Source organism: Onychostoma macrolepis, chromosome 24, assembly GCF_012432095.1.
Source record: "Onychostoma macrolepis isolate SWU-2019 chromosome 24, ASM1243209v1, whole genome shotgun sequence".
In the NCBI taxonomy this organism is placed as follows: Eukaryota; Metazoa; Chordata; class Actinopteri; order Cypriniformes; family Cyprinidae; genus Onychostoma; species Onychostoma macrolepis.
This window is the reverse complement of record NC_081178.1, coordinates 24,909,577-24,929,753: the sequence shown is the minus strand read 5'-3', so window position 1 is coordinate 24,929,753 and position 20,177 is coordinate 24,909,577. Positions and strand designations below refer to the sequence as shown.

Here is a 20,177-nt window from a genome sequence, read left to right as displayed (position 1 = left end):
TTACCTTGATGTTCCTTTATTTTATTCACAGATACGGTCTCATACTGTATTTCAGTCATGCTCAAGTGTCCTCCGTAATTTTCAGGAGAAAAAAAAACTTATTAATTTAATTAATTATTTTCCCAAAATAAATATTGAAATGAAATTTTTATAATAATTCTCTTTTCTCTCTCTCTCTTTTTTTCCCCCTTTCTGTTTGTATTTTATTTTTTAATGGATTTTTATAGTTTTAAAAGAGTAAAGATCTGGGACCAGGGCAAAACAATAAAATCATCTGACAGCATCTAAAATCCTGAACACACGCTGATATTTACTCAGCAGTTACAGTTCCCATAACTGTACAAACACCAATTAGTCTCTCATAGAGGAACAACACAAATAGCTTAAACATTCCTTTGCTGAAATGCAGTAATAACATTCAACACTATTTAATATGATTACCACAATGTAATACATTTTACAGTAGCTCTCAGCTGAAGAACAGGTCCTCTGCTCTTAAAGGATCAATGAAAGCTGAGAGTGGTGTTCACGCAGGCAATCAGGAAGCCATCTTGATTTATTGCACGTAGTTTAAGATCAAAATTAGCCTGTTAAAAAACACACAAAAGACATGTTCATTTTCAAAGTAGCATGCACTGAATCAAAGCTGTTTAAATAGAATGCACAAATCAAACCTTTAGAGGAAGATCTATTTTTGACTTAAACGATGACTCAACGATGGTGATTTCTGGAGAAATCAAAATTGAACACATCATTCATAATAATGGCATATTGCAATCTATTTATTATAAAACTGTCAAAGGTAACCAATATCGTTCTATGCTCACTCACCTCCTCTCCTGTTTCCACAAAACTTGAAACGTGGGAAATGAGGAAGACAGAGGGGCTCGTCTCGTTTCAAGATTGTGTGACCATTTAGCCACAGCTCGTATGATGAATAAAGCTCATCGATGGACTGCCCTGTGGAAGACACACGGTTACTGCCTGACGGCTTCATGTCATTTATCCGAGACGTGATATTAATGTGCAAAGACGAAAACTCACTCAGAATCAAGGCCAATCTGATTTTTACAAGATCGGTTAATCTTTCAGGGCAAGGCAGGAAAGTGAAACCTACATCCTGCAAAGGGTCTGAGACAATGAAATGGAAAAATGAAAGCAATTCACTATACATTTTATTTAAATGAAAATGAAAGATAAACCAACACAAACACGGAAAACACACACTACTTGGGGTCAGTAGGAAAAAAGGAAGTCTCTTCTGTTCACCAAGGCTGCATTTATTCCATCAAAAGTACAGCAATAATACTGTGAAATATTATTACAATATCAAATAACTTATTACAGTGATCAAAGCTGAATTTTCAGCATCATTACTCTAGTCTTCAGTGTCACGTGATCCTTCAGAAATCATTATAATATGCTGATTTGCTGCTCAAGAAGCATTTCTGATTATTATCAATGTTGAAAACAGTGGTGCCGCCCAATATTTTTGTGGAAACATTTGAATTTTCAGGATTCTTTGATGAATGTAAAGTTAGAATATAAAGATAAATCTTTTGTGACGTATATACTGTCACTTTGAATTCATTTAATATGTCCACAGTGAATAAAATTATTAATATCCTAAAACATATGTCTTACTGACCCCAAGCTGTTGAACAGTAGTGTATGTCACACTGATCTCACCGCAGCTCCTGTAGGTGACCGTAATTCTTTCAGAGTCGCAGACTGTGTGAACCGGCCACTGGGGATCCTGAGAGTGAACCCGATTCATCTGAACCATGATCAGAATCAGAACCAGCAACATACTGTCACGCAGTCGTGTCTTCATAGCTTGCAGGTCGCTTTAGACTGACTAGCGTAGGTGAAATACGTGGTGGAACAGGCCAACTTAACTTCTCATTTAGGTCAAAAAGCACGTCACATGTTTCACTTCCCATCTTCATGTCAATACATCTTTTTAACATGCCCTAGAGCTACTTCCTAATTTCTGATACAACAAGATACATTTATGTAAATTGCATTTGTAATAGTACCTAAATGTAAGAACAGCATCTTATACACCCTGACCTCTAGTTTGACGAATAGAGTTTAACAGGTCATCTATAAAGCATCACAAAAAAATCTAAAAATTTCCAACTTCTCTTTTCATTTGAGTACTTTCTGTAATGAATTAAAATATGGAATATTTCAGAGTTTCATTTTCCATGTCATTTTGGTTTGTTAGTCTGTTTGTTTTAACTCACAATTTTAATTTTAATTAATTAATTTATTTTAAAAGACCTTTTGAGAAATAATTAATAGGTAGAAAATGCAAATTCATTCTCTTCTTTTTCAGACACCGCATTGTTCAGCACTGTTTATGCTGGTAGTATCAGTATCACAGAGATGATGAGAAGAAAAAAGAAAAAATATTTTTCCATTAAGGGGCAATATTTGCTCCCTTAAAATTATTTCTATAGTCATTTTTTAGAACATTTGTTAAGTATTTTTACTCTAACCATATCAAATCTATGTGTTAACTTTTATTTTAAATTCTTAAATGCAATCAATGAATTCAATTATAATAATAAGACATATAGTTAACAATCAAATGAAATCAGCATCAGCACAGAAGCTGCATTTTAAGTGGCATTAAGTCTGTATTTACACTTTCTGTTTATACTGAAATTTGCACTGAAATTGTAACACTAATAGATAGAGAGTCGGACTTGTAACCTGAAGGTCGTGGGTTCGAGTCCCAGGTCCGGCAGGAATCGTTAGTGGGAGGAGTGAATAACCAGTGCTCTCTTCCAAAAATAAAAGAAATATAATAGACTGTATGTTATAAAAACACAAAACTCATCCAGTGGCATTTTGACAACATATGTTGAATTTTGGGGGCATTTTTGCTATAAAAACCCCAGTAATTTCTGACCCTGAATTTAATCTGTCCTTGGGAATCAAACTAATGTCACTGGCCTTGCGTGCTACAGGAACAGGACTGCATTTAATGAAGGTATTTTGATGGGAGTAGGTTTTTTGTTTTTGTTGCATTAAAACAACATATATTGTGAAGATTACATTAGATTTAATGAACATTGTGAGTACAGTACAGTCATGAACAAGTATACTAAAATCTGGCTGTTGGGAGTAAGATAAATAACAAATTTTGAGTAAAATATTGTTGATGTCTAGTAGTTCAAGTCAGTATAGAGATAAGCATACACATGTCTATCCATCATATCTGCAATCATGTGAAATATATTTCACATATATTCCAGTATGTGTTGTTGTACCAAAACACTTTCTTACGATCCTTCAAGCTTTTATACTGGTGTACTAAAGCATATGATTCTTAAACAACACTTGTCTGATCAGTATCTGATGAAGCAATTATATGTAATGTGTAATTTTGGTTCAAAAACAAGATGGCCACATGTATTAATCTGTATTTACATTTTATATGATTATGTTTGCTGTGAGATGTCACGATCATTTGTTTGATTGAGAGATCAATCTATCATTTGTGTGAACGGCTGATGATTGTTAATGATTTCCGCAAATCAGTTTAGATTATTTTCATTTCATCTTAAAATGTAATTGAGTATAAATCTTACATTAATGATTTAGCGGTCTTCAAAACATGTGAAAGACTTTACTTTCCTACTTTCATACTGTAGGAATTGCTACCATACATTGTTGTCATCTCATATGTTGTTGATGGTCTGAAATATGCTGCTGTCATCAAGAATCAGAAGCGAGGTCACAGATTTGTGTGTCAGACTGACCTGATCTTGGGATCATCTTGACTTGCTCTGGTTCCATGGAGGTGTTTTTCTTCAGTGGAAGAGGAAGTCCTGAGCCTATATTAATCAGAATGGGGCTCTTCATGAGCACATCTGCCTGGAGCTTCTCAGCAGACCATCTCCTCTTCTACAGAGAACGTGAGTTCAGCACTTTTTTTAACGACTCTTTCAGAACCGTTTTTCTGAATGCTTTAGCATTATAAGGCAGTTTAGTTGTGGTTTACAATTTATGACCTATAGCAGACAGACTTGTATACATGCTATGCATTATAGCTGATGTATCTCAAAGTTTACCAAAGGGTAGGGCTGTCCGATTCAGACATTTTTGGAACTGAATCTGATTTCTGGTTCTAGAAACTCCAAATGATTCTTCACTGTTGTTTTTCAATCCCGATTTGAAGTTATTTCATCTTTTTTAAAGCTTGCAAGAACATGTTCACCTAATCTGACTGTGACTACATGATATGATGAAATTTATGAAAATAATTAATATTCATTGTTTATTATCAGCTTATTCTATTCTTGTACTTTACACACCTAGAACTAAGCCACTTTTGTGCATCAACGTCTGCATTGTGTGGTTTAGGTGCAAAAAAACTTTTTCCACAACCTTTGGAATCAATTTCAGTTGAGAACTGAGAGTCGATTCCTTGATTCCCAATGACTTGGAAGCAAGGAATCGATTCCCAGTTCTTCCAAAAGGACTGTCTGTATGGCTGAAGTTTTCTAACATTAAAATCATCTTTCATCCAGGACAACGTCAAGACATTTTGTGCACATCATGTCACTTCTACCCTACCCGACTCAGCCCTGGGAACTCCAACGTGGCCGTATTTCCATTGCCAACTCAAACTACGATGAGTCTAACCCACCTAAGTATGAGGCTTTTGATGTTCTGAGGCCAAGGGGACCTCTAGATGAAGGTAAAGTCTTACCCATGTTTGCATTTATGCATGCCATTCTGTACTTTAAATATTCAAACATTTGCTACAGTTTGTGAAAGTAAGTCTTCTTTTTTTAGAAACAAAAGCTGCAGGTCTCTCAGTATTGAGCATTGACATGCGTGTAACGGAGAACAAAAAAGACCACAACACAGACAAGTACACGTGTTCCACCCTCATTGTGCGCAGGAATAAAGAGTTCACCATCATCATCAAACTTGACCGGGCCTTCAATGCAGAGCAGGATGATGTGCAGATGGAGTTCCTGATTGGTGAGCCTCTGCATTTAGTTATAAATTATAATACATGATAAGCTACATAAAGCATCTGTAATGACAAAGCAGCATATGAAATGTATCTCCATAGCCTAGCACAGGTATAATCTGCTGATCTGTTCACCACAGGCAGTTCACCTGATAAAAACAAGGGCACCTACATCACTGTGTCAATCGGAAAAAGGAAACATAATTGGCATTGGAAGGGTCGTGTGGTGGAAATACAAGGCAATGATGTGACCGTGGGCATAACACCTAACGCCAGCTGCATCATTGGCCGCTTCCGCACCTTTGTAGCAGTAATGACTGATTTGGGAAAAGAGCGCACTGAGAGGAACCCCGACACTGATTTATATGTGCTGTTCAATCCTTGGGACCCCGGTGAGTACAACTGTAACACAATGACAACAAACTTAACAATGGACCTTTGATAATTCTGTACATTTGCTTGAGGCCATCACTGGGCCATTATCAACTTATTACACATATGCTGACACATGCATATTGTATGTGTTGCTACCCAGCGGATCAAGTGTACATGGACAAAGAGGAAGACAGGCAGGAGTATGTGATGAATGATGTGGGGACTATCTACAATGGAGAATTCAACAACATAACCTCCCGTTCATGGAACTTTGGGCAGGTTGGCAGTAATCTGGAGATGAAAATTCTTCCACTGAGCTCACGTATATATAGCATCATTTAACCTAGGGGTGTCCAATCCTGCTTCTGGAGGGCCACTTTCCTGCAGAGTTTAGCTCCAACCTGCTCAAACACACCTGCCTGAAAGTTTCTAGGGGCGTTTCTCAATCATAAAGCTGAATCCTAGTAAAGTTGCACATCATCATGTGCCATCGAAGTCCAACTCAATTTAAGTGATCCTTAAAAGATGCCTCAAGTGTATCCTTTGTGTCTTCCAATCAACCACAATCCTTTGTACACAAGACCGAAAATGAGCCGGCATTGAGCATGACTAGTTTTATCTCATTCTAGTCTTCAATGCTGGGGAGGACACTAGCCTAGAAGCCTCAGAAGGACTGGTCTAGGAAGGACATAGCCTCACTAGGATGTAGCCTTCCAATTGAGAATCACCCTAGAGTGCGTCCACTTCGCTCTTAGGCTGATGATACACGTGGCAAATTTGAGAGCAATGTTTCCAGGCAACTTTGGGCAATGTTGCCATCAATGGGCAACCAGGTGAGACACACGGCCCTCGACCAATCTAAATTATCCAGATAATTCCAGAAATTTATTACCCATTCTCAATGGGAAAGTGCCCAAGCAACACCATTTAAAAAAAGTTGCCTCATCAGCCTTAGACTCACAAACCTCCCTAAGCACTTCCCTTTAGGGGAATCCCTGCCACCATTTTGAAGTACTTTCCACTTCGTCAAGTGGATGAGGGAAGTTTATATGGACAGACCCTCAACACCTTGACTTTGAGGGAGCGAGGCTACTCATACTGTATGTACACTTCAGGAAATTCTATATACCATAATGCAGCGTGACACAACAAATTGCACTTACAGTAATTGACCCACACCCCAATGTAAATAATAAATGTAAATTACAAATCATCACCACAGCATATTCCAAGTCAACAAAGGCTTAGGACATTCCAATTCAACCTATTGCAAGGGTTACTAGTGGGCACTCATGCAACATAGGCAATGAAGTACAACGAGAAGTTAGCAAAGGAAGGGAATTAAAACATTAAACTGGAACACAGCCCGAGTAGTCCTGAAGACCTTGATTAGCTGATGCAAGTGTGTTTAATTAGTGATAAAGCTAAACTCTGCAGGAAAGTGGCCCTCCAAGAACAGGATTGGACACCCTTGAATTAACTTCCTATGTGGTTTACTGTAGTTTGAAGAGGGGGTTCTGGATGCCTGCCTATTGGTAATGGATGCTGGCAAAGTACCACTACTGTTCCGTGGAAATGCCACTGAAGTAGTTCGGCAAGGATCAGCTCTGGTATGATTTCATAATAAGAATCAAAGAATGGACAATTCCATGAACAAGTAACCATTTTATATTTGGTGGTATATTTTCAGATGAACGCCCAAGATGATGATGGTCTCATGGTTGGCAGCTGGACTGGTGAATACTCCGGCGGCACAGCACCCACTGCCTGGACAGGAAGTCCTGAAATCCTGCTCAAATATGCCAAAGAAGGTTGTGAGCCTGTGTGCTTTGCTCAGTGCTGGGTGTTTGCCGGCGTGCTGAACACTTGTGAGTATGGCGATGACATTTTCTATGGGGTGTCTGTTTAAACATTTCTCTTCATGATAGTTTAAAATACTGTGTGAGCATCATCATTCTACTCATTTTTTGCAACAACTGTTCAACCCCCCACCCAGTTTTGCGCTGTCTCGGGATCCCTACACGGGTCATCACCAATTTCTTCTCTGCTCATGACAACACGGGCAACTTGAAGACAGACATTGTGCTGGACAATGAAGGGAAAGTGGACCGAAGCCGAATGAAAGATTCAATCTGGTGAGATTCCCTAAAAAAAAAAGGTTACATCCAAGAGGTCCACAATTGTGTATTTCAGAAAATTGGTACCTTGGTTGATATAACAAGGTGTGTTTACACTGCAAGGCTTAATTCACAGATCCGATGTTTTGTCCTTTTCCAATTTTTTGTCCTATCTGTTTACATTTACTTAAAGCTGCAGTCAGGTGGTGGATCGTTTACAGCCTTTTCTCACAGCAGCTGGAATAATTCAATTTATCATTTTGATGGCAGATTGTAATCCAGAAAGGATTATGTTTTTATGAAACACATGTAAGTGACTGAAATGAGATTATATTCCAGTTTAAAATGTGCATTTGATTACAGATAGCCTATGTGGGATTACACAGATTTGTTATTTTAAATAGAACTAGTTCTAAGGAAGAATAATTAGCTTTTTGGGTTTCTTTATATGAAATTTGAATGTTATGACAATTAGAGTTTAGACTGTACAGAAATTGAAATCTACATGTAACATTAATATGTACCTCATACATGTAGTCACGCAATGCTGATATTGTTAACATTAACAATTTGAGAACAAAGTATAACAATAATAATTTGCACTGTCTGATGTGATATGAGCTAACTGATCATTAGATTTAATCACCATTGGTAGTGCAAATTATTGTAATGCTTTTTGCCTCAGTTGGTCAGAACAAAAGTGACAGACTTGTTACTTACTTGTTCCTGTAACGGGGCTGACGAGACGTGAGACATGCGGATCCAAGTGCAAGCTTTTATTTACAGACATGGTCATAAATACAGGCAGGGTCGAGCAATGGCAAACAGGTATGGCAGGGACAAGACAAAGAGTAATCCTAGGGCAAGCGAAGGTGGACGATCAGCGAACAGTATCCAGTGGGCAAGGCAGAGAGATAATCCAGGTACACGAGCTATAATCCAGGCAAGGGAATAAGCAGAGTCCGAACAGGGAGACAGGGGTAAATACTGGGAACATAAACAACAAAAGTTCCATATCGCAGCTAACACTAGGGGAGTGAAAAACGCAGGACAATACAGGAACTGAACAGAAACACGGAATGGCACAGAAAGGGTTAATCCAGGAAACACGGGTAGAAATAAACACAGGAGAACAGGTAATGCAAGACTAGGATACTGACGAGGGCTCTGTAGATTTGCTACAGCTAGGGGAGCGGTAAAAGCATACAATACTCGGCAGTGAGGGAAACAAAGTTCAGGGTTTATATAAGGTGTGTGATCAGTGTGTGCGTGGGATCAGGTGTGTGTGTGATTAGTGCAATGAGTGATTGGTGACAGTTGTGATCAGTGTTGGATGATGGGAATTGGAGTCCATTGTGATGTGTGGTGTGAAGTCCATGTGGTGAGCGAGTGACCTCTGGTGGAGGGTGAATGGAAGTTCAGACCAGATTCGTGACAGTTCCAATGACAATATCAGGTAAAAATTCTTATTTGGGTCACATTTCCAAGATGTAAACAAGAATCTGTGATTCCGAAGTGCAGTATCCACACCAGTGCGGTGACTGACAGCCACACATCAAACATTAGATTCATCCGTGCTGAGGAGCCGTGCCAACGCACAACCCATGTAAAGCAAAAATAATTCCGCAAATAACTGCAAAATTTTCAAACAGAGATGGCGACAAAGAGGCAAAATTTACTGACTAGAGCTTTAAGACACGACTCGTGTCTGACATCTGTGTTTACATGAATCCTCTCCCAAACTAGAACAATTCCACTGGTGATCACTTTCAGCGACTCGGTTGACCCTTGTGTTTTGAACAGTTGTAAATGAAAATGATAGTTCACGTTGGGTGGTTCTTGGATTTTAATGTACACCAGCGTGATTATCCCACTTATGCCATGATGCTTGCATGGATTAGTTAAAACTGTCATTGATGTTTGCAGTGCAAAATTTACTGAACGGATAAAATGATGGTAGTTTTTGTAAGTTGTTTTATCTACTGGTCATGAAAGCCTCGCATAATAACTCAAAAAACAGTGACATTATTATCAACTTGCTGAAAATAAAATGCTGCTTTTAGTAGCAAAGATATTTCATTTATAAAATTCACAAGCCAGCGGCTCAAAACAAGTTTTTGTGCTCCTGAATACTTAATAAAAGAAGCGTTTCAACATCTGCTTCATAATTTGACAGTAAAGTCATCTTTGTGGGGAAATGGGTCGTGCGGATATTTGTGTTAACACGTGCAACAATATACGATCTGTGTCACATGTGAGTAAAAATGGATTTTTTTGTGCCAGTGTAAACGCAGACTTAGACACTGTAGGCTTTTTCACTATTTACGTGATATTCTATGAAGCCAATATGATATTATTGTCAGGTTGGTTGGCAATATCTTTAGATGTAATTCTGTGTTTCACAGGAACTACCACTGCTGGAATGAGGTGTACATGAAGAGGCTTGATCTGCCTGAAAAATACTCTGGCTGGCAGGTGGTCGACAGCACCCCTCAGGAGACCAGTGATGGTATGATCCTTGCCATGACTCCTGCCACATCATAAAAGTACCATAGAAATACCTTTTTGATCCAAGTTTATATATGAGATAATTTACTTGTCCCATACAGGTCTTTATCGATGTGGCCCAACGTCTGTCAATGCCATCAAAGAGGGAGAGCTCAGCTATCCGTTCGATGCAAAGTTTGTCTTTGCAGAGGTAAGAAGAATGTCAGTGTCCTTTGATGTTTTTACCCTGTAGATTTAATTAACAAGATATTAAAATCTTAGCTACATGCAAACGGACATGAGAAAAAATCTTTTTCCTGTCCTCAGATGAACAGTGATGTGATATACCATATGTGTGATAAGTATGGAAAAATGAAGATTATCCATGTAGACTCTGCGTATATGGGAAAGCTCCTTGTGACTAAAAAGAAGGACTGTAGCAAATACGAGGACATCACGTCTGCCTATAAATACCCAGAAGGTACGTTTCATTCTATACAAGTCTACAGAATCAAAAGGCAATATGGCATTTAGGTCAGGAGAGCTGCATTCGATATAGCAATGTGATTCAAGTGATCGGCCTCTGACATGATTGACACTCTATTTGTGAACTTCAAGAAGTCATGGTGGCTCTTCCTGAGAAAAGATAATCCTTTAAGTGTTTGAAACTAAATTTGGTCACGAGTCTTGGAGAGACTAATCATATTTTTGACTAGGAAGAGCCTTTTACCTTTCTTAGGTTGACATGCTTGACAGATTTTTAATCAAGAGCCTTGGTTTACTAATTTGACTGGTTCATACAGCCTTTGTTCTCAACTTCAAAAAAGAAAAGAAAAAAATAACTTGTCGTTTAGATTTGCAATTTTCATTTACTAATGTCTTGTTTTCTTAAAAAACAAAAAAGAAAACTAACACTAGCTTTTCTAATCTTTGATAACACTTTATTTCGATAGTCCACTTTAGACATTCTACAAACAGTAAGTAACTTTGCAACTACATGTCAACTAGCAGTCATTAGAGTATTAGTAGACTCTCTGCTTAATATCTCCTAACACTTTATTTTGATGGGTCCACAACATACAATATACTGACTACGAGAAACTTTGCAAGTATGTCAACTTATTCTACTAACCCTAAACCTACCCTACTGAGAGTTAGTAGACATGTAGTTGCAAATAAAAAAGAATTAGTTGACATGTAGTTACAAAGTTACTTATAGTTAGTAGAATGTCTAAAGTGGACTATCGAAATAAAGTGTAACCTAATCTTTTTGTATTCCATCTGTTTTCTTTTTATTTATTATACAATTAACAAAATAATAAAAAGGCCTCTAACACTAGCTTGCTCTATTCTTTTTCTATTGTATCTGTTTTCTTTTTATTTATAATGTAATTTAAAAAAAAAAAACTTGCTGCGTGTACTGCGTTAAGATAACTGAGACTTGTTATAGCACATGCATATCATTGCTCTTTTGTTGATTTTTATTGCCTCCATTGTCCTCATTTGTAAGTCGCTTTGGAAAAAAAATGTCTGCTAAATGACTAAATGTAAATGTAAACTTCATTTGGTCCAAAAACATCTTAAAAGCCTTTAATGTTTATTTATACTAGGTCATTTGATATTATCCTGTTGAAAAAAACAGCATATGCTGGTTAGGTATGCTCTGAAGCATGGCAGCTGGTTTGGGCTGGTCTAAGCTGGTACTTAGCTGGGCACGAGCTGGTGCTGGTCCTAAGCAACTAGCACCTGCTCAGGACCAGGTCATATCCAGCTTATAACCAGCTCAGGACCAACTAAGGACCAGCTTATACCAGCTGCCATGCTTTAAAACACACCTAACCAGCATATGCTGTTTTTTTTTTCAACGAGGTAGACGGCAGTCAAAACTAAACTGTGTTGTGTTCTGGATTCTTGGAGCTACAGTTTAAAAACACAGTTGATTTCAATAACACAAGAGCTCTCTATTGACACTTGCGAGACTCAACAATGCAAAAGACTTACATGAGGACGCCAAACATCCTATAGACATGTACGCCAAACAATAGTGTTTTGATTGATTTGAGAAGGAGTGGAAAATGCCAATATTTTGCCTTCAACCTTCCTGACTCTAGGAAGTCTCAAGGAGAGAGAGGCCATACACATGGCAGAGCGTCGTGGAGTTTCTACCAAGGACTACTTGCCACTCACTGAAGCAGGTGTGGATTTTGAGCTCCAGGCCGACACCATCAAAATGGGTGACGATCTCAAGCTGACGCTGAACATTAAGAACCAGACCAGCCAAACCCGCAACCTCAGTACCATCATCACTGGCTGTGTGGTGTACTACACAGGCATCACTAGCACAACTTTTATGCATGAAAACAAGTCTGTAACTGTGGAAGCATCAAAGAGTGAGTCAGACACAAGTGTTTCAGTAAAACTGCTCATTATCTTGAGATCGAGTTATAACTTTAAGGAATTCTACAAAAAAAAAAAAAAAATTGTTAATGGATTAGGTGATATTGTGATCATATTATCTTTACAGCTGAGTCCCTGACTATAGATGTCAAAGCTTTGGAGTACATGCCCTACCTTGTGGAACAGTCCAACCTGCTCTTCATGGTGTATGGGCACGTCGAGGAAAAGGACGCATCCCTTTTCACGATGAGAGTTGTCACTCTTAGTCCTCCTGAACTCTCAATAAAGGTAGTAACCATTCTTAGGGGAACCCGTGTTCAGGGCTGGGTATTCATTCCGAGTTCACAATTGATATTAAAGGGATAGTTCACACAAAAATTCAAATTCTGTCATTATTTACTCACCTTCATGCGCTGAGCCTTGTTTACATTCAGAGGAAAGCACGTGCAGGTGTCGTGGGACTCTCCAAAATGGCGCTAGGGTGATGCGGATGAGAAGAATTGTTGAATAAATTAGTTATTTTTGTTTTCTTTGCGCACAAAAAGTATTCTCGTAGCTTCGTAAAATTACGGTTGAACCACTGATTTCACATGGACTGTTTTAACGATGTCCGTACTACATTTCTGTGCTTTAATCGTGGTAGTTCTCTTGCTGTCTATACAGGGTCAGAGAGCTCTCGGATTTCATCAAAAATATCATAATTTGTGTTCCGAAGATGAATGAAGGTCTTACGGGTTTGGAACGACATGAGGGTGAGTAATTAATGACAGAATTTTCATTTTTGGGTGAACTATCCCTTTAATTTGGAAATATTTCAGAATATAATGAACATGCTGTCATAATTTACTCACCCTCATGTTGTCCCAAACCTGTATTTATTTACTGACCAACTGACTTTCATTCAAATGAAAAAAACAGTTGAAAGTAACTCACTAAACTGGACCTTAATTAAAAAAAGGTTTATTGTTCATTACTATAAAACACAATGGCAACACTGAAAAATAAATCTGAAATATTCCATACACCTGCCTTTAAATTTGACAACTTCAGGGGTGCAGTTTTTACAATAATTTTTTAAGTTTTAAAAACAATTGGTAAAGCTATGTTGCATTCAATTTCTCATGCCAAGTTCGGATTTACGAGTTAGGAAGTTGTAATTTCAATGTCATGTGCATGTACTTTTTCTACAAAAAGTTGGCATTAAACAGAAGTTGCGAAGTTGGGGGGGCTAGAAATCCTGCGGCTAATTTTACACAATGATTACAAAGTTGGTCTCATTTTTAAAAAGGTTTCTATTTAATGAAAAATTTTCCTTATTAAATTAACTATTATTTATACTTTTTTTTTTTCCCTTCTTGGGCCGGAAATATTCAATATTGATAATTAAACAATATTTTGCTGAATGTGTATTTGTGCTGGCACCTTGGCTGATTTAGGTCTGTCATGGATACATAAATATCACAATAAAACTGCCAGTAGGTGGCAGCAAGTCCCTGTTTTAATAAATGACTTACTGAATCATTCATTTCAAACGATTTGTTCAAAACGGCTGATTCAATAGAAACAAAACAAGTGAGAACATCTATAAGGCTATAAGGCCTTAATGAATTTTTGTCGCTCATTTAGTCTACATCAGCTGATCAAAGAACCAACGCGTGCCTGTTCTTCCACTCAAACTATTATTGACCTTGTTCTAGTGTCAGAAAAGTCTAGGATAGCAGATATGGGGTAAGGAATTACGGATTGAGCGATCATTCTATTGTTTTCTGCACTCAAAAGATAAAGAAAGCAGTGCTCAACTGTCATAGTTCTATAAGAATCAGGTCACTAAAAAGGTATAGCAAAGAAGCATTTGATAACTGCTTGAATTTAAAAAACTGGTCTGCTGTGTTGCAATGTAATGATGTTGATAAAGCATGTTTTTTATTTAAATGTATGTTTTTAGAAGCTGTAGACAATTTAGCACCATTTAAAGTAGTAAGAGTTAAACAGAGGACAGAACCCTGGATAAATGATGATATTCTCGAGGCTATTAGGTTGAGAAATGAGAAGTATGGCACATTTAGGAGAAACAACGATGATTAGAGCTGGACAGTACAAGAAGGTGAGAAATGAAGTGAACAGATTAGTGGTCAATGCTAAAAAGGCTTATTTTAATGAGAAAATTGTGGAATATAGAAATGATTCAAGTAAGTTATGGAAGTCCTTCAAGCAGCTAGGCTACAGTAGCAGGTTGAAAACAAAAACTAGTAACATAACACTTGATTTGGGGAATAATGTCACAGCAGAAAAGGTAACAGTGGCAGATAGTTTTAACAACTACTTCTCATCAGTTGCTAGTAAACTGGTGGAAAAACTACCTGACCAGCCAGGGCAGTACGGTGAAAGTCACTTTGTTGACTTTTATTCTCAGCAAGAGGTCAAAGCAAATGGCTTCTCTTTTGAAAAGGTGTCAGAGGCAGTCGTACTTGAGAAGCTAAAAAATCTAAATAGCTCCAAAGCCACTGGCCTTGACAATATTCCAGCCAGATTCTTAAGAGATGCTGCTGAGGCTATCTCCCCATGTATTACCCATATCATAAATATGTCTATTGAGCAAGGACATTGCCCCAATGATTTTAAATTTGCCAGAGTAATTCCTTTTTATAAGAAAGGGAGTAAATTAGAATATGGAAACTACAGACCTGTTTCTATTCTGTGTAGTCTGTCAAAGATAATTGAAAAGATTATTTATAACAGATTGACAAATATTTAGCATCACGTAATCTACTATATGAGTTCCAGTCTGGCTTTCGTAAATCTGATTCTACTAACACCTGTGTATTGTATCTAACTGACCATATTAGGAGGAAGGTAGATAAAGGTATTTTTGTGGTATGGTCATGTTAGACCTACAGAAGGCCTTTGATACAGTTGACCATGGTATGTTGGCATGCAAATTAAAAGCCATTGGTTTTAATGACTTAGCTGTCAGATGGGTGAGTTCTTATCTGAAGGATAGGAAGCAGGTGGTGGATATTGGAGGAACAATGTCTCATCCACAATGTATAGAATGTGGGGTCCCTCAAGGGAGTGTCTTGGGTCCACTTTTTTCCTTATATATATATATATATATAAATGATCTTAAGTCTGTATGTTCATGTGAACTTTTTTTATATGCAGATGATTCAGTGTTATTGGTTTCACATAAAGATAAGAACATAGTTGAAAGAACCCTCAGTGTAGAACTATCTAATGTCAGTAGGTGGATGTTAGACAATAGGCTATCGCTTCCGGGAAAGCGGAAGCCATACTGTTTGGGTCAAAAATAAGATTGAAAAGATCTCCTGGCTTTAAGGTTTTAGTTGGAGATAATGAGATTAATGTAAAGGAATCAGTTAGTTACCTTGGTTTTTTGTTGGACTGCCACTTATCGGGAGTGGGCCAAGCGCAAAAGGTTATTACCAAGGTAAATCAAAGAGTACGTTTCTTGGCCAGAATCTCAAGGTTTCTGGACAAGAAAGCGATGTTAACTCTGGCAAGTGCTTTAATTCAACCTTATTTTGACTATGCATGTTGCTCTTGGTATAATGGTGTCTTAAAAGCACCTGAAACATAGGCTTCAGACTGCTCAAAATAGGGTTATAAAGCTCATTTTGAACCTCCCCATGAGATCTCATCTTGATACTTCTCATTTTGAGACTATTGGGTGGCTAAAAGTAGATAGAGTCTCTCAGATTCACCTGTGCATGGGTTTGTCCCCAAATATTTGATCAATTATTTTAATAGAGTGAGAGATGTTAGCTCCACAAGGGGCAGCCTTACTGATTTTGTACTTCCCAGAGTTAAGTGTAATTTAGGTTGCCAGGAAATCTAAAGATGATTAGAAGTTTAGGAGGTTTTAAGAAGGCACTGAAAAAATGGCTCAGATGCCAATCTTAGTATGACAATGTTTTTTACTGTTTTGTTTTGATAGATCTATTTAATATATATATATATATGGATGTGATGTTGCTTGGCCTGTTGCCTCTTGTTCTTGCTTCTTGCTCTGGCCTCGCGCACATGTGCTGATATACAGAAAAGTACACTCATACATGGGTACAAACTCATACATAAATTTTTTTGTTTCATTGCTGGAATTATAAGGGCATTCTAACAATATTCTAATAGGCTTCATCGCACAGTGAATGCTTTTGGACTCTCAAGACGTGTTTTTTTTTGGATAATGTCATCTCTCCTACAGTCACACGTACAGTACATTATGTCAGGAGAATGTCTTTAAATTCTAATCAAGGAAAAAATCATTCTGTTGTCTTCTTTTTAAAGAACTTCAATAGTTATACTTGAAGCATTTTGCGCGAAAAATTACGAAATTGCTTCTGCTTGTGCACAGCTTGTTACAAGTTCTGATTGGCCAAATTATTTAGTTCGTAAATTATCATAAGTAGAGAATTTTAACATTTCATGTGCATGATAATTTTCACGTAATACACAAAATTAATGATCCAAAGGGGATGGTAAGGGGGTTGGTGGTTTTACAGAGGGGATGCTTTTTGTCATTTTTTTTGACCAGGGGGATGCCATCCCCCCTCAATTCGAGCCCTCTTGGCTAAGCTTTTAATGTTGTTACAGAAATGGTGAAGCTGATTGATTGTTTCTCATCACATGACCTGTGGTGGGCTTGCGGCATTGTGAAAAGTTGGGATATTTTCATCTTATTTTTATATCTTATCATATTTTCATGCAACATAATCAATGACTTGCAAGATGGAGGGAAGTTAGATAGGGAAGGGCATTAAAAAAAAAAAGTAGAACAGAGCTATGATGGTTTCTGTTGGCTTTTGTCACATTGCTTGCATCTGGTGTAGACAGGGTTTCAGTTCCTTTAGCAATAACTCAGTGACCTCTGCTGGATGGGAGTTGCACTACAAATCATGTTTAGTTGAGTTTTATTATTTATTAGTCCTTATCTTAGTTACAATTTTCCAAACTTAACTTTATAATTGCACAAAGAGATTGTAAAAGCAATAAATGTTTGTTGCTGCTCTACATTATAATTGATCTACAGATAACTGGATCTCCCCGGGTTGGCAAGGAAGTCATGGTCAGTGTGGATTTCCAGAATCCCTATAATTTCATCCTGCGAAAGGTTCAGCTCCGCATCGATGGACCTGGTCTGATAACGACCAAATTGAAACGTTACAGGTAAACTACATATTTATATCACACTGGCAGGTGAAATAAAGCAAACGCGAATAGACGTTGCAATAATTACTACACCATAACCATAAACACCTCCAGACATATACAAAGACAAATATAGTATTTTGTTTTTGTGCATATACTGTACACTATATCCATCTATATTAACTTCATTAATTTATTTTTCTGTGTGACTCCTGTTTATGTTGCGGTCATGAATGAGCATACATAGAAAACTAAATACACCTTTTGGCTAAATTCTCTAAATATTTAGTCTCTTTTGTGTGTGTTTCCACTTGCAGCCAAATATTACCTGGTGCCTCAGTGGAATATAAAGTGTCACTGTTCCCTCGATCTCTGGGGAAGAAGGTGCTGATGGCGTGTCTAGACTGCCCTCTGCTGAGACAGGTCACCACTCAGCTGGAATTTGAAGTAGTGCAAGACCACAGTGAGAATGGGAACAAGATAGAGAAAAGATAGGGAAAGTGGAACTGAAGAGAAAACACAATTGCAGAGTTCCCTGTACCATTGCTTTGCTTTGCTTCACTAAGCAAATATGTTTTTACCAAGATTTAAATAATTCAGTGTTACATCTCAAATTCCTCCTGATCACCCAACTGAATTTAAAAGAATAGTTCACTCAAAAATGATGCAGACTCTCAATTTTTTCCAAATCCTTATGACTTTCTTTGTTCTGTGGAACACAACAGATATTTTGAAAAACAGAACTGAAATTTATACAGGTTTGGACAACATGAGGGTGAGTAAATGATGACAGAATTTTCATTTTTGGCAGAACTATCCCTTTAAATCAGAGCTATAATAAATAATGACATCCATTGAAATCCCTAGTGATCTGCAAAATAGCTAACTTATGCTTTGTTTGGGGAAATGTTTTCTCTGGTTGGAAGGAATCTTAACCAACTTACTGTATTAATCACAATGTATTGTTGTTTTACTGTGCTCTAATGCCATGGACTATGTTGTACTAATGCAAATTAACAATAAATGTTTAGCATGAAAGCTTTTTGATGGACTGAATTATTTATTTAAAGTTACATTTGGACACCAACACTCATACTTGCGTACAAGAACTGTCATCATTTAGCCTACTCACCTAATGTCATTCCAAACCTGCTTGAGTGAAATAAGGACATAAAAAAGTGCATTGAATGTATTATACTGTAACGCACCGATTGTTCAGCTGATAAAACGTCTTTGCTGTCTTTGATATCCCACAATTCTGTGGGATTGCAGGATTGTAATTGGTCATCTTTTATTGGTGGCTTGTTAAAACCTCTAAATCCTAATGCAATATGTTCCAAAACACACTACAGGAAACCATTATTTCTAAATGGTTTTAATGGTTAATAGTAATTTGTTGTGGAAACCATTAGAATCTCTGTGATGGTTTCTATTTTTCTTTTCTAGCAGGGTTTGGTGGTCAGTGTGTAAATGTATGTTTATGTTCACATTACTTTTGTATGAAGACTTTATACAAATTTAAAAAAACAAATATTCCAAAATAAATGGTTAATTGACCATATGCATGGAGTGCTATTTAGAACTTCCGGATAAAGATAAACCGGCTCGTAATCTTCTGGTGAAGCTAATTTTATATGTGCTATATATAGGTAGAGACTCTCCTGCCTCATTCTTATCAGAAACTGAGAAGCAAAATAATTGCAACACAGTAATTAATGATAGCGGAATTAACATACAGTTTCATGTTAAATATAATTAAAATATAATATAAGTACCCAGACAATGCTGACAAATAAACACTATCGTAACTGTTTAGGCGGTTAGGCTAATCTCTTAAACGACATCGTAATGGTATTCTCGATAATCAATATCTCACCTTCATAGCCATGAACACATTTTTAAAATCTTATACAATTGTAAAGCCTTTATTATTTTGCAACTCTACAGCTGTGCAGTAAAATTCACTTTAGCCTATTAAAGGTTCACTTGTCATTCACGAAGATGACATGAAGAAATGTGCCAAAAATGTGTCTCTTGGCGAAAAATAAAGACTTTTTAAGATGAAAATGAAATTACCGTTATAACCAGGAGATGGCAGCAGAGGATCACTCATTTGCTGCAGCTGCCATTTCAACTCCCTAGTTTTTTCACGTCTTGGTTTTTGATTTATTATAAAATAAATATTATAACAAATTTTAGTACTTTATTGCACTGAAGTGTAAAGTGTAGCAAGTGCAGGAAGTCACAAAGTCACTTGTCATTTAAAAAATTAAAATAAATAAGGCTAGACAACGGCCTATAATGCTGAATTATTTAAATACCTAGTTAAATACAAATTAAATAAGTTGGTATAACAATTAAATAATGCATTCAATATTTTGAAATATTTAAATTTAATTTAATAACTACGTCGTTTAAGTTTTATCCAACACAGATTTGCTGCTGTAGTTTTGTAAATCTGAATTTCTCCAAATTGTGAATGGATTATGTAGAGAAACCGAGCAAAGGGCTCCCCATACGGCACAGTACAGTTGACCAGAAATGACTGAGCTGGCTTATCTAAAACCAGGAAGTAATCGTGCATATGGTCAGAGATTATCTTAGTATAGGGAGATGAGAGGGTCTGTATTACTTACTAT

At 37.2% G+C, this 20,177-nt stretch overlaps 2 protein-coding genes across 2 annotated transcripts; one reads left to right on the top strand and one right to left on the bottom strand.

The window, feature by feature from the left end:
• ly86 (lymphocyte antigen 86) lies at positions 1-1,893 on the bottom strand. The gene is made up of 5 exons (XM_058765789.1): positions 1,690-1,893; positions 1,045-1,131; positions 832-960; positions 675-727; positions 1-587 (listed from the first exon to the last, which is right to left on the bottom strand). Exons 1-5 carry the CDS (start codon positions 1,832-1,834, stop codon positions 504-506), a joined length of 498 nt encoding a protein of 165 aa, XP_058621772.1. The 5' UTR covers positions 1,835-1,893; the 3' UTR covers positions 1-503.
• Positions 1,894-3,893: 2,000 nt separating this feature from the next.
• Positions 3,894-18,580, top strand: LOC131532797 (coagulation factor XIII A chain). Its single transcript, XM_058764591.1, has 15 exons — positions 3,894-3,929; positions 4,545-4,714; positions 4,813-5,004; positions 5,137-5,388; positions 5,532-5,650; positions 6,874-6,981; positions 7,062-7,239; positions 7,368-7,506; positions 9,894-9,997; positions 10,098-10,186; positions 10,303-10,456; positions 12,087-12,365; positions 12,500-12,660; positions 17,420-17,556; positions 17,856-18,580. The coding sequence occupies exons 2-15, from the start codon at positions 4,573-4,575 to the stop codon at positions 18,031-18,033; spliced, it is 2,232 nt and encodes a 743-aa protein (XP_058620574.1). The 5' UTR covers positions 3,894-3,929; positions 4,545-4,572; the 3' UTR covers positions 18,034-18,580.
• The last annotated feature ends 1,597 nt before the right edge of the window (positions 18,581-20,177 follow it).

Coding starts and splice junctions, on each gene's coding strand:
- ly86 (XM_058765789.1), bottom strand. CDS start 1,834: ATGAAGACACGACTGCGTGACAGTATGTTGCTGGTTCTGATTCTGATC. Junction 961..1,044: donor CAGATTGGCCTTGATTCTGA/GTGAGTTTTCGT, acceptor TGTCTTCCACAG/GGCAGTCCATCGATGAGCTT. Junction 588..674: donor AAATAGATCTTCCTCTAAAG/GTTTGATTTGTG, acceptor GTTTTTTAACAG/GCTAATTTTGATCTTAAACT.
- LOC131532797 (XM_058764591.1), top strand. CDS start 4,573: ATGTCACTTCTACCCTACCCGACTCAGCCCTGGGAACTCCAACGTGGC. Junction 4,715..4,812: donor AAGGGGACCTCTAGATGAAG/GTAAAGTCTTAC, acceptor TTCTTTTTTTAG/AAACAAAAGCTGCAGGTCTC. Junction 5,389..5,531: donor GTTCAATCCTTGGGACCCCG/GTGAGTACAACT, acceptor GTTGCTACCCAG/CGGATCAAGTGTACATGGAC.